Consider the following 14,261-nt stretch of genomic DNA (forward strand, 5'->3'; position numbering starts at 1 on the left):
TTTCTTTCTTTGTCTGTGAGGAATGTTTCCTGAAAGTTTGGTCGTACCTTTTTGTAATACCCTGTAGATGAGTAGTTTTTTTTACATGCTCTTCGTTGTACATATTGTACTAAAACAAATGTCCATCTAAAGACTGAATGAACGGTGTGCATTTTCCATGTATTTCATTTTGTTTACCGTCAATAGCAGCAAGCGTACGAGTTACGTTATTGGGGACACTTGCACTGTGTGTTAGTACAGTACAACCAAAGTCAGTTTTGTATTACGTTATTAACATCACGTTTGGGTGAATAGTGCATTGTAATACGTTTTTGAACAAGGCTTAAGGAGAGGAAGTGGATTAGCGAATAAAAAATAACTAGTACCATTTAAAAAAATTCCCTTACTTCTGTTCACGTCTTCATAACGAAAGACAAACATGCTGGTTAATGTTCCCCTTGCAGCTTAATATTTACTTGCTACACCTTTTTGTATTGTATCTGAACAAAAAGTTGTTTGCGGTCGTCCAGATAGATGGCAACACAACCGAAACTGTGAAGTTCTGAAGACAAAAAAATAAAGGGATATTTTAAACTAAGTAACGACAAGCAAAACTACAGATGACTATTATTCAGAACGTATTTAGTGTAGCTTTGTATTTGTTGTTTTGTTTACTTTTGTCCAGACAGTTGGAGAGTTTTACATTTGCTGGTGCTCGTAAAATATAAGCAAGTGAGAAAAAACTGAGATTCGACCAGTATATCACCCGAGGACGGAGGACACAGTGCGAAATGTTTGAAACTCGCTTGCCTGTCTGAGAGTCTCGCCGCGCAGACAGCACTTGTCGTCGGGCTCGAGGATGCGCAGCCGCACGAAGCAGATCATGGCGGCCTTCTCGACGCAGGAGTGCGACTCCTTGGAGCAGTAGCCGATGAGGCGCGCCAGCAGAGAGGCCTCCTCGGCCAGCGGCTGCTGCTGCTTCAGCCGGCGGATGGCCTGCGCGCGCGCCGCCAGCATCGTCACCAGCACGCACTCGCTCGCGGACGTCTGCAACAGGACACCACGAGCCATGATCACCACCGTCCAGCAAGGCCTCCGGAGCAATGCATCGCTGAGCGCACACTGTCTGACCAAAGGATCCCGGACACCTACACTACTGGCCATTAAAATTGCTACACCAAGAAGAAATGCAGATGATAAACGGGTATTCATTGGACGAATATATTATACTAGAACTGACATGTGATTACATTTTCACGCAATTTGGATGCATAGATCCTGAGAAATCAGTACCCAAAACAACTACCTCTGGCTGTAACAACGGCGTTGATACGCCTGGGCATTGAGTCAGAGCTTGGATGGCGTGTAAAGGTACAGCTGCCCATGCAGCTTTAACACGATACCACAGTTCATCCAGAGTAGTGACTGGCGTATTGTGACGAGCCAGTTGCTTGGCCACCATTGACCAGACGTTTTCAATTGGTGAGAGATCTGGAGAATGTGCTGGTCAGGGCAGCAGCCGAACATTTTCTGTATCCAGAAAGGCCCGTACAGGACCTGAAACATCCGGTCGTGTGTTATCCCGCTGAAATTTAGGGTTTTGCAGGGATCGAATGAAGGGTAGAGCCTCGCGTCGTAACACATCTGAAATGTAACGTCCACTGTTCAAAGTGCCTTCAATGCGAACAAGAGGTGACCGAGACGTGTAACCAATGGCACACCATTCCATCACGCCGGGAGATACGCCAGTATGGTGATGACGAATACACGCTTCACGGAGATGTCGCCAAACACGGATGCGACTATCAGGATGCTGTAAACAGAACCTGGATTCATCCGAAAAAATGACGTCTTGCCATTCGTGCACCAAGGTTCGTCGTCGAGTGCACCGTCGCTGGCGCTCCTGTCTGTGATGCAACGTCAAGGGTAACCGCAGCCATAGTCTCTGACCTGATAGTCCATGCTGCTGCAAACGTCGTCGAACTGTTCGTGCAGATGGTTGTTGTCTTGCAAATGTCCCCATCTGTTGACTCAGGGATCGAGACGTGGCTGCACGATCTGTTACAGCCATGCGGATAAGATGCCTGTCATCCTGGCTGCTAGTGATACGAGGCCGTTGGGATCCAGCACGGCGTTCTGTATTACCCTCCTGAAACCCACCGATTCCGTATTCTGCTAACAGTCGTTGGATCTCGACCAACGCGAACAGCAATGTCGCCATACGATAAACCGCAATCGCGATAGGCTACAATCCGACCTTAATCAAAGTCGAAAACGTGATGGTACGCATTTCTCCTCCTTACACGAGGCATCACAACAACGTTTCACCTGGCAACGCCGGTCAACTGCTGTTTGTGTATGAGAAATCGGCTGGAAACTTTCCTCATGTCAGCAGGTTGTAGGTGTCGCCACCGGCGCCAACCTTGTGTGAATGCTCTGAAAAGCTAATCATTTGCATATCACAGCATCTTCTTCCTGTCACTTACATTTCACACGTCATCTTCGTGGTGTAGCAATTCTAATGGCCAGTAGTGTATTAGTGGACATTAATGTGGCGTGTGTGCACCCTTCAGCTTTATTATGGCTTAAGCTCTGGTGGGGATAAGGTGTCATTGGGGGAATGGCAGTCCATTCTTCCTCCAGAGCTGGAACCAGACAAAGTAGTGACGCTGGACGCTGGTGTTTGGAGCGAAGTAGACGTTCTAACTCAACTCAAAGGTGTTCCATTGCGTTCAGGTCGGGTCTCTGGATAGGCCAATTCATTTCACGAAGCTTATTACCCAAACCATTGCCTCACAGACGCTGGTTTATGACAGGGTATATTGTCATGCTGATACCAACAGTCCTCGTCTACAGACTGTTCTCTAGCGTGTGCAATACCCAATGCATGATTATGGGTTCATGTCCTTCCGCATTTAGCGTTTTCCTAATCGCAATAAGGAAACAACCCCACCGAGGTCCAAATGGTTCAAATGGCTCTGAGCACTATGGGACTTAACATCTGAGATCAGTCCCCAAGAGCTTGGAACTACTTAAACGTAACTAACCTAAGAACATCACACACATCCATGCCCGAGGCAGGATTCGAACATGCGACCGTAGCGGTCGCGCGGTTCTGGTCTGAAGCGCCTAGAACCGCTCGGCCACTCCGGCCGGCCAGGATTTGGGCTGGACACCATTAAAAGAAAGGCGTTTTTCGTTGCGACGGAATCTTCTCACGAAATTCCAATCACCAACTTTCTCCTCCGAATGAGAAAATATTTTGTTGACACGCGAAAATCGGCAAAAAACGTGAATATAGAAAAAACTCGAATATGGGAAAAACGCGAATATGGGAAAAACGCGAATATGGGAAAAACGCGGATATGGGAAACACGCACATATGGGAAAACCGCTAATATGGGAAAAACGCAAATGTGGGAAAAACTCAAATGTGGCAAAAACGCAAATGTGGCGCGCGACGTGATAATTTTTGAACTGATTAACTGTTAGTGGAGGTATTGTTATACTGTCCAGTTGAGTCGCTCTTTATACCACCTCAAGCGATGCTTATCAGTGACTACAGAAAAGTGTGGCTTGTGAGCAGCAGTTGGACTATTGTACTCTACACACGATCATCGTGCCACTTACACTGCTGGCAACACCATGGAACTCACTAGTGATTCCTCCCGCTGCTCTCATGCGATTTTCTATAACTGCCGTCCGCAATGCCCGACGATCCCTGTCTGTCAGTATACGAGGTCTGCGTGGTCTTAGCTCTGGTTCTTCTGCTACTTTTCCACTTCTCAATCACATCACCAGTAGTCGGCTTGAGCAGCTTTCAAAAATGGCCCAAATGGCTCTAAGCACTATGGGACTTACCATCTGAGGTCATCAGTCCCCTAGACTTAGAACTACTTAAACCTGACTAACCTACGGACATCATACAAATCCAGCCCAATGCAGGATTCGAACCTGCAACCGTAGCAGCAGCTTGGTTCCGGACTGAAGCGCCTAGAACCGCAGCTGCCGGCTGGGCAGCTTTGAAGGGGGTAAAACGTCCCTGGTGGTTTTGTTACTTGGTTCAAATGGCTCTGAGCACTATGGGACTTAACAGCTATGGTCATCAGTCCCCTAGAACTTAGAACTACTTAAACCTAACTAACCGAAGGACATCACACAACACCCAGTCATCACGAGGGAGAGAAAATCCCTGACCCTGCCGGGAATCGAACCCGGGAACCCGGGCGTGGGAAGCGAGAACTCTACCGCACGACCACGAGCTGCGGACGGTTTTGTTACTGAGGTAACATACAATGTCTACTCCCCATCTGAAATCAATAAGCTCTCCTGTCCGACTCTTACTGCTTCTGTACTGACAACACAGTAGTCCCCGCCTCCTATACGTGCGGTTCTGCCTCTCGTGATATTTCGTGATTAGTTTCGTATTACGTAGCGGTGTCCAGATTTGTTTTAGTCAGATAGCGTATTAATGACCTGGCAAACAATATTAATAGTAATCTGAGACTTTTCACAGGTTATGCAATTGTTTATAATGTAGTACTATCTGAAAGAAGCTTACAAATATTGAGTTAGATCTTGTTTGCTTTATATGTACATAAATCCAAAATAATTCACTTCACAGAACGAGAAAAACGTAGTATCTTATGGGTACCATATTAACGATTCATAATTAGAATCAGTCAACTCACACAAAAAATATGACGGAACAATTTGTCAGAAAATGAAATTTAATAATCTTGTGCATCTTATGGCTCTGGTGCTTTAATTTCTCGCAGATGAAATTACCAAATCTAGTGCACAAAGATGTTTCTGCAGCTGACACTTGTGAACTAATTCTGTAATCAAATAACAAACTATCAAAGAGATTGGAGAACGCTAAATGCATCGTCTTCACATCCGGAACCGACCGAGTCGAAATTTATAAGCGGTAATCGTACTCGTACTTCTGACCGTCGAATACTCAGTATGTACCGGTACTGTTGTTTATACAATTGCGTGGTAGACTAGATTCAGAAGTGGTAGCACGGACCAACCAAAACAAAAAGGACAGTATACAGGGGCTCTAAAATATACACACAGATTGTGTGGTCTGGGGTATGCGTCTTAAAATATATGACCGCTTCTTCATCTTTGCTACTGTAAAACACATCCCTTCTAGTGAATAAGTGCCCATAGCTCTTAAGGTAAATATTTTAGAGCCCATATTTACTAGACTTTTCTTCTTGTTTTGGTCCATAATACCAGTTCTGAAATCTTAACAGCAACGGTATCGGTACATGTATCCTACCGTCAGAGATATGAAAACGATTTTCGCTTATAGCTTTCGACTCGGTCATTTTCGAACCACGATCCTTTAGCTCAAATCGATACACTTACTCTCCTCCATCGTTCATGAAAATTTGTAAGCTCATGACGCAATTAACCTGTCCGCAAATGAGTAGAATGCATTGGACAGATGAATTGCAGCTCCTAAGCAGCCACCAAGGATTCTTCCCCTGTTTGCCGACAGTTCAGTCTCGGAAAAGAAATTTATTTATTCATATGCCCAAATGACAGCTATTTATAAAGTAAACAACAGAACTATACGGGGCTTTAATCATAGATACACACACAGAATCTTTAGTCTGTAAAGCCCCTGGAGATTTCACATCAGAGTGTTCCTGAGGTATTTTTGTGGCGGAGGCATAGGCAGAAAAGACAGACAGCATCAGAACTTGACGTATGACAACCCCACCCACCACAACCATGCTTCCCCCCCCCCCTCCCCCCCCCCACCACCCCTCCACCCAAATCACGACAAGTCGTGACGTCTCTTTCGGAGGCACGCGGCTGACCCACCTTTTGGGTCATCAGCAGAGGAATCTTCGGTCCAGCGGCTAAATGAACTGAAACGAGCATGAACCCCACACTTTGCCCGAAAACGACGAGTAATAAAATCGTTGAAATGTTGCTACAACGCGACTCAGCTGATAATCCGAAAAGATTTCCTTAACGTAATTCGCCGAGAAAGCCCATGTATTATTTATAATAGTCACCTTCAGGCAAAGATTACAGGAGGAAACTTCCTGGAAAGTTGCTGGTAGGTAACACTGCCATTCTGCTGACAGTTTCATCCGGAATACGTACTTTCTCATCAAAGCGTTGGTGACATAAACAAGCCATGAAGGCCCAAAGGTACCGACCGACCCCCGTGTCATCCTCAGCCCACAGGCGTCACTGGATGCGGATATTGAGGGGCATGTGGTCAGCACACCGCTCTCCCGGCCGTATGTCACTTTCCGAGACCGGAGCCGCTACTTCTCAATCAAGTAGCTCCGCAGTTTGCCTCACAAGGGCAGAGTGCACCCCGCTTGCCAACAGCGCTCGGCAGACTGGATGGTCACCTATCCAAGTGCTAGCCCAGCCCTACAACGCTGAACTTCGGTAATCTGACGGGAACCGGTGTTACCACTGTGGCAAGGCCGTTGGCACAGTATTTGGATTTACCATCTCTTTATTATGTTTAGCTGATGAGAACTTTGAGTCACACCACAAGAGAGGAATAATGTGATAGGTTACTTAAACAATTGTCTTTGTGAATGTTGGGCTCAATAAGGTTCAATGAGGTTCAATAAGATTCCCTTCCTTATAAAGAATGTAGCAACCAGTCGCGGAAACATAATTTATTATCTTGTTGCAAATCAATTTCGACTGATATCAGTCATCATCGGTGCATTTCCCTAACCGATATATGCCATAAGTAGAAGTACTGTCCTTGGCAGATTTCTATCAAGTACAGTACTTCTACTTATGGCATGTATCGGTTAAGAAAATGCACCGATGATGACTGATATCAGTCGAAATCGATTTGCAACAAGATGAATAAATTATGTTTCCGCGACTGGTTGTTACATTTTTTATAATTTCAAGAAGAACTAACATTTCACACTGAGAGCACGTTTCCTGAGCACATATGGAACTGAACTGCACTGCGTCAACAGACAGGTGCATGGTATTTTACTGAAAATTCCAATATCGCTGAAATAAGTTTATCCCAAAACATTCCGCAAAACGTGGATGTAGACTGTTAAATAATTTCAGAAGGCGAGAGTCGAACAGGTGTCATCAACCAGGGGCCAATACAACCAGACCATAGCGGGCGATGCAGAACGCACGCCATTATACTCGCACATCAGTCAGTATCACTATTCACCAATAAAATCATTTACCTGTTCTATGTTTCTTTACGTACCATTACAATAAATTGCATGAATTAACTCTGCCTTGGGAAAGGCTGATATACTAATCCAAATAGTTTTGTACTCAATTTAGATGAACACAGGAGGGTGTACAAACAGTTTCTTTTAATTCTAGTTCATATTTGAACGCTTGGTTGAAAACTAGACTGATTAGTACAATATAGTCTTTTTACAAAAAATGTCACAACATAGACAACAACTCTGCTATCCTCCACAGTTCAAAACAGTTGGACAAAATCGTTTATTCTTAAGTCCTGAGACGAGACTGTATGTGGTATAAAAGGAGTGCACGTCCTCTAGTTATCACATTAAATACACTGTGTGGTCAAATTATTCATCCTCAAGCGTCAATTAAATAAAATTATTACACAGTCTTGAGGTGTACCTTAAGACTGTATACGAAATCTCGGCTACATTTCCAGAGTTATTGAAAATTGCAAGAGAAATCAAAAGGGATATGAGGCTCGGATCCAAATCAAAGAAGCAACAAATTCGGCTGTCAAGGGCAAATCGTCTCTTGGTCATATGCGTGGAAGCCCAAAGTAACACAGCAAACAAATCGACGGAGAAAGACAGTGAATGTCTATTATAGAACACATCAGAAACAAACACCATCTCCTTCCGATCTTGAGTATTATACTACTTTATACCACTTCCTGATAGCTTTTTCACATCTGAATTCTACTGTTGTTTGATTTAATAAATTATCGAGACACGTGACGTTCTTATCTGTTGATTTCGGTTTCTGTCGTGTTTGTGCCACACTGTTTCCTTCCGGCTTGCAGCGACCGCTGCCTTCCGCTGCCAGACACATGTATTGCGCCAAAAATTTGTGTCAGGTGACACGTGCTGCTCGGGAAGCGATACGTGTTAAACCACCAGAATGGCCACATCTCTCATCGTGTTTCGCAGCCAGTCGCACGGGGACCTGACGCAACTGCTACACCGCATCCGAAAACTGGGTTATTATCTTCCTGCGTGCAAGAATCGTCAGAGCCCCACCATCAGAAACTTGACACTTTCCGGATCACGGAAGCAACCCATCGCAATGTGGAGCACTGGTCTTTCGATAATTACGGAATATCTAGAACTGTTAAGATCAAATTGATACAGTGGTAGAGGGCACTATGAGTGCTACCACAGAGAGCAGTTTGAGATAAGGAACAAATCGTTATAAATCGATCTTTACTTTTTATCTGACAAAAACAACGTACACTTTATTTTACCAACTTAAACAGAGAGGGTTGACATTTTTAATGCATGCTTTGCAACAGAATATAAAATTTTGCTACACTATCTCAAATATTCATGTAGTCTGCTGCACAGTAACGCAGTCATTCAGGACCCTACCTACCAGTTCCTCTTTGACTGACTCATCCAAGGAGACCCGTAAAGGCAACGCATGAAGCGGAAACTTACAACTGACGCCAAAGTAAACTTTAAGTTTCGATGCACAATTTAAAATAACCCTCAAGTTTCTACCTTCGTTCGTCTATAATATATAACGAGTTCCTCGCCCACGCCAGGCAAGTAATGTATACCGGCCGCCGTAGAATCCTCTACCTTGCGATTTCGTGCGGATGTAGTACGGAGGGTCATGTGGTCAGCACACCGCTCTCCCGGCCGTTTTGCAGACTTCCCGGACGTTAGAGCCGCTACTGCTCGGTCTAGTACCCCCTCAGCTGACATCACGAGTCCGAGTGCACCCCGTACCAGTCTTCCCACCAAGGAAACGTTCTTGGCAGCACCCTAAATCGAACCCGGGTGCTCAGCATGGAGGTCATCTGCACTGGCTGCTCAGACACGTAGGCGAACTGTATAACATACAGTCTTGTGAAATACAATGAAACTTTTTGAAACACCCTCTGGATGCTCTACGATTAACGCCATTCGCAACCCAATATGCAGACAACTAATATTCCCTCTGGTACAGTTCCTGGAGAAGAAAGCCAAATGAAATTTTATTTATTTATTTATCCATTTATTTTACTAGGACTGCCAGAAGTGACTGAGGTGTAAGATGGAGATAATTGGGGCTCGGAGTGTGATAAAGTTCCTACATTTCAAAGGTAACAGTTCCTAGGAAATTTGTGATGACTTGTCGGTTGTTTACGGATGTGATTGCCCATGATACTGTTGTCAGGTGGGGAAGGAACTTTCAAACTGGTCACATGCCCCTGACAGGCGAGCCGAGTGTAAAAGTCAGCTAGGAAGGACATGCTGTCGGTTTTCTGGGACTGTCACAGATTCATTCTCAGAGGTTGTGTTCCCAGGGGTCAAATCGTAACAGGCTGATAACACAGCAATCTTCTGGACAAGTTACAGGAAGCTCTGATTAAGAAACGCCGCAGTATGCTCTCTGGAGGTGTTCGTCTTTTGGCTGACAGTGCACCGTCTCAATCATCTCAAGTTGCAGTTAACAAAACGAGAGACTGTCGCTTTTGGATCTTGCATTACACGCCGTATTCTCCAGATCTCGCACCAAATGCTGTTTTTCGTTCCCAGAAATGAAGAGTCCGTTGGGTGACCGCCAATGTGACAACACACATGACGTCATTAATGAAGTGAAAGAGTATTTTAAGACAAAATCTGCAGACTTTTACAATCAAGGCATTCTGAAGGCCAAGATACACTGGGAAAGAACGACAAATCAACGCAGAATATCACATTTTTTAAGGGTGACAATTAGAGCTTTACGAAATCCCCACGTAAACCTTTTATGTGTGGCACATAACATAATTTTACTCCACAGGTTTGTTTCAAATACCGTATCTTATTCTATGTCAAAAAATCATTCCTGTACTTTTACTTTGACAGGTACCGGAAAATTCTTAACAAATGACAATCAACAGCTTTCTTTCAGAAGAATAAGAAACGAGTTGTGTAAAATGGTATGAATCTTTTTGTCTGCATTGAAGGCTTCGACAGGTTGTTCATAGCGATGTAAAAGAGTAAGTGTTAACGCAAGATGTCTAAGAGCAGCAATAATACGAGCAAACTGACGCACTTTGAGGTGCGATTTCCCATCGCTGCCTTGGAAAGTACCTCGTGCGACAGCCGTACCATTGTTTGATTGTAGCTGATTACGGCGGCAAATAATGATGCAACACTGGTAAAGCACAGCCGTAAGTACTCGGACAAGAATAGCTCCATCCGGCTAATCGTAATGTGGCAAGTAAAGTGAGCCGCTCGCCTAAGTGGCCCATTCCTGCCAGTCACTGAGATCTATGACGCACGAAGATCTCTCAGACGGACTGGTGGTTCGCGAGAAGCGAGAAAAAATGTCAGGGGTGTGATGACGTCAAACGCTTTTGCTGAACGGTCGTCTCGGTTTTCCATTTAACAAGAGCTTTTAAGGAATATGTAAACTTAAAGGAAAGCTTTGAAAGGAAGGAGGTACGTGTTTAGCGTCCCGTGAACGATGAGATCAGTAGAGGCGGAGCACAAGCTCGGACTGAGGATGTGTAGCGAAGGGAATTGGCCCTTTCCAGAGGAAGTATACTGGTATTTCCCTTACGCAGTTTGGAGGAAAAGCACAGAAAACGTCAATCTCAATGTCCGTACTGGGATTTGAAAAATCGTTCTCCAAAAAGGCGAATTCAGGGTGCTAACCACTGTGCCACATTGCTCGGCGAAATCTATTGCATCAAATAGATTACCTTAATCGTATGTGCTGTAAGGGAACGAAGGCAGCAACTCTTTTCTTGCTATATTCCAAGCGATTGAAGCTGTCTGGTGGACCTCGACTGTTTTCGCGGCCTAGGTTCGAGAACTGAGCTGTTGTTCAGTCGGTAAGAGCGGGTACCCTTGAAAGGGTCTAGCCTGTATAGCTATGCCATGCTCCGCAGTGTACACTGAGACGACACAATACATGGGATAGCGACATACACATATACAGGTGGAGGTAGTATCACGTACACGAAGTATAAAAGATCAGTGTATTGACGGAGCTGTCATTTGTAACAGGATGACCCATGTGGAAAGGTTTCCGAAGTTATTATGGCCGCAGGACGGGAATTTAAAGACTTTGAACGGGGAGTGGTAGTTGGAGCTAGACGCACGGGGCATCCCATTTGGGAAATTGTTAGGGAATTCCATATTCCGAGATCCAAAGCTTCAAGAATGTGCCGAGAATACCAAATTTTAGGTATTACCCCTCAAGACGGACAAATCAGTGGCCGACGACCTTCATTTAACGACGGTGAGCTGCTGCGTTTTCGTAGAATTGTCAGTGCTGACAGAAAAGCAACATTGCGTGGAATAACCGCAGAACTCACCGTGGGAGGTACGGCAAACGGCGAAATGTGGTGTTGATGGGCTATGGCAGCAGATGACCGACACGAGTGCCTCTGTTTAGGCAGCGCCTTTCCTGGTTTCGTGACCATATCGGTTGGACACTACACGATCGGAAAACCGTGGCCTGGTCTGATGGGTTCCGATTTCAGTTGGTGAGAGCTAATGGTACGGTTCGAGTGTGGAGTAGACCCCACGAGGCCATGGCCCCAAGCTGTCAACAAGGCATTGGGCAAGCTGGTGGTAATTGCACAATGGCGTGTGCTGTGATTAAATGCAGTGGACTGGGTCCTCTGATCCAATGGAAATGTTATGTTAGGCTACTTCGAGACCATCTGCAGCCATTCGTGGACTACATGTCCCCAAGCAACAATGGAATTTTTATGGATGGCAATGCGCGATGTCACTTGTCCACAACCGTTCGCGATTGGTTCGAAAAACATTCTGGACAATTCGAGCGAATGATTTGAAAATCACATCGTGCGACATGAAACCCATCGAACATTTGTGGGACATAATCGAGAGGTCAGTTCGTGTACAAAATCCTGCATCGGCAACACTTTCTCAATTATGAAGGGCTATAGAGGCAGCATGGTTCAATATCTCTGCAGGGAACTTCCAACGACTTGTTGAGTCCATGCGACATCGAGTTACTGCACTACGCCGCGCAAGAGGTCCGACGCTATATTTGTAGGTATTCAATGATTTTCATTACTTCGCTGTACTTTCTCTAGTTCAGAAAGGTGTGGGGGAGAACTTCTGTGGAGTTTGAAAAGCACTGGAGCGGTATATACAGATGTAAGCTGTGAATGCGAGCTGTGTTTCGTGCCTGGATAGCTCATGTGGTAACTTTTTACACACGTTTTTTAATTAAATATCAGAACCAAATACGTCGATCCTTTTTGAAACATAGACTGAATAGATTTAAAACTGAGCATATTACTAAACTGAAACATGCTACATGGAAACAGGTGTTGAAAGTTCTGGGTGTGAGACTCAGTTACTCTCTTCGAAAAATGAGTGCAGGTTCGTTATGTCGAATTTCGTGCATAACAGACGACGTCGGTATATTAACTGTTAGTGATAACTGAAATGTGTCCGAGCAACTTATAGACCAGGAGAAAACTGCGGAATATGGGCCCAGAAGAGGGAAAATCGAAAAAGTTAAGAAAATAACTAGTATGGTAATTTACTATGGCTCAACCGATACATAAGAGATGCATATTAACTCTTCTGGGACAGTATCAATACATGGAGTAGAGTTTATACAGGATTCGTGTATAAGTTCGTAGCGATTTTCCATGAACAACAGATACACATAACAGAGACCTTACACATCAGTAATATATTCTCCACTATTTACAACGGTCTGTCAACGCTGGTGTAACTTTTCGATTCCGCGACTGTAAAAATCACGTGGTTTCGAGGCGAAGGATTCGTCGAGCCATGTTCGGAGCCCCTTTTCATTCGGAAAGGAAGTTCCTTGAAGGTTGTTCGATATAGAGCAGGAAGGGTGGTAATCTGACGGCGAAATATCAGGTGAATAAAGTGGGTACGAAATGATTTCGCAACCCAACTCCTGTATAGTATTTTTTGTCAGTCTACCAAAATGCGGGGGGATGTTATCGTCAAGTAGCATCATTTCGCACAATCTTCCTGATCGTTGTGCATGGATTGCATCTACAATACGTCTTAGTTGTTGACGATAAATATCAGCAGTGATGGTTACACCTCGGAGAAGCAAGGAGCAACAGCAGGAAGGGAAAAAAACGAAAAAATTCCGTCCACAGTGTACGAGAGGACCACAGATGTTTGTGACCTCCGGGCTTTCCAGAATATGGCTGTAACACACTGCTTGCGATTAGATTCGAAGCTGCAATTTCACGAGGAAGTTGGCAATGAAATATTACACACGGCAATGTGCCGCATATACCAAATGTCTAAATTCATTTAAAACTTCAAGTTTCCTGTATAGACAGTTCAGATGAAACCAACGTGCATTAAATATTGCAGATCGCTTTACCTGAATGACACCGCCTCCTTTGCTGCCTTCGGCAAATGCGAGGAACTCGTTCGGCAAGCCTATCGCCTTCCCTGCAACCGAGAAAATAGGATCTGTGAAAAGGACAGACGTTTGTCGTCTATATGTGTAACAGTGTTGGGTCGGGTCCACTTCAAAGTGGTTTATCTCTGTAAAACAAATGAAGCTTAGGCGCTTGTCATGATTGAATGTAGTGCCTCACGCAATATATGCTGTGATTATTCTAGACACCTAAAGATTTTTACATACAGAATTTCGTTAGTTGGAGGAGAAAAATTCACAGTAGCACTGAAATACATTTGCATATACAGGGTGTCCCAGACATAATGATAAATATTCATGGAAATGGAAGGAACGATCATTCGAAACTAAAAGTCTGGTAAACACGGGCTCTCAAATGCATACCTTAAGAACTATGAGCACGTGCTCATTAGAAGAGATATGTTTCACAGTAACAAAGGTTAAGAAGTGCTCATAGGTCTTAAGGTATACACTTTATAGCCCATGTTTACTGGGGATTTTTTTCCTGATTTGGTCCCTACTTCCACCTCTCTGTTTATGGAAAGCAAAGAGATTACCGAAGAATAGATTTTTTTCACAATATCTAAGATGAGGAAGTGCTCCTAAAATGCCTACGTATACTAGACTTTTCGCTTCAAATTATTGTTCTGTCATATCCTTGAATATTGACCATCCCTCCTGGCACA

General features: G+C 44.4%; 1 protein-coding gene across 1 annotated transcript in view; it reads right to left on the minus strand.

Moving 5' to 3' along the window:
- The window catches only part of LOC124788566 (aromatic-L-amino-acid decarboxylase), a 303,259-nt gene that overhangs the window by 263,071 nt on the left and 25,927 nt on the right, over positions 1-14,261 (minus strand). The window contains exons 4-5 of the mRNA XM_047255837.1: positions 13,537-13,607; positions 790-1,026 (exon numbers count right to left, since the gene is read on the minus strand). Of these exons, the coding sequence (XP_047111793.1) occupies positions 790-1,026; positions 13,537-13,607 (308 nt within the window). The remainder of the gene's footprint in view (positions 1-789; positions 1,027-13,536; positions 13,608-14,261) is intronic.

The sequence above is a fragment of the Schistocerca piceifrons genome, chromosome 3 (genome assembly GCF_021461385.2).
Source record: "Schistocerca piceifrons isolate TAMUIC-IGC-003096 chromosome 3, iqSchPice1.1, whole genome shotgun sequence".
NCBI lineage: Eukaryota > Metazoa > Arthropoda > Insecta > Orthoptera > Acrididae > Schistocerca > Schistocerca piceifrons.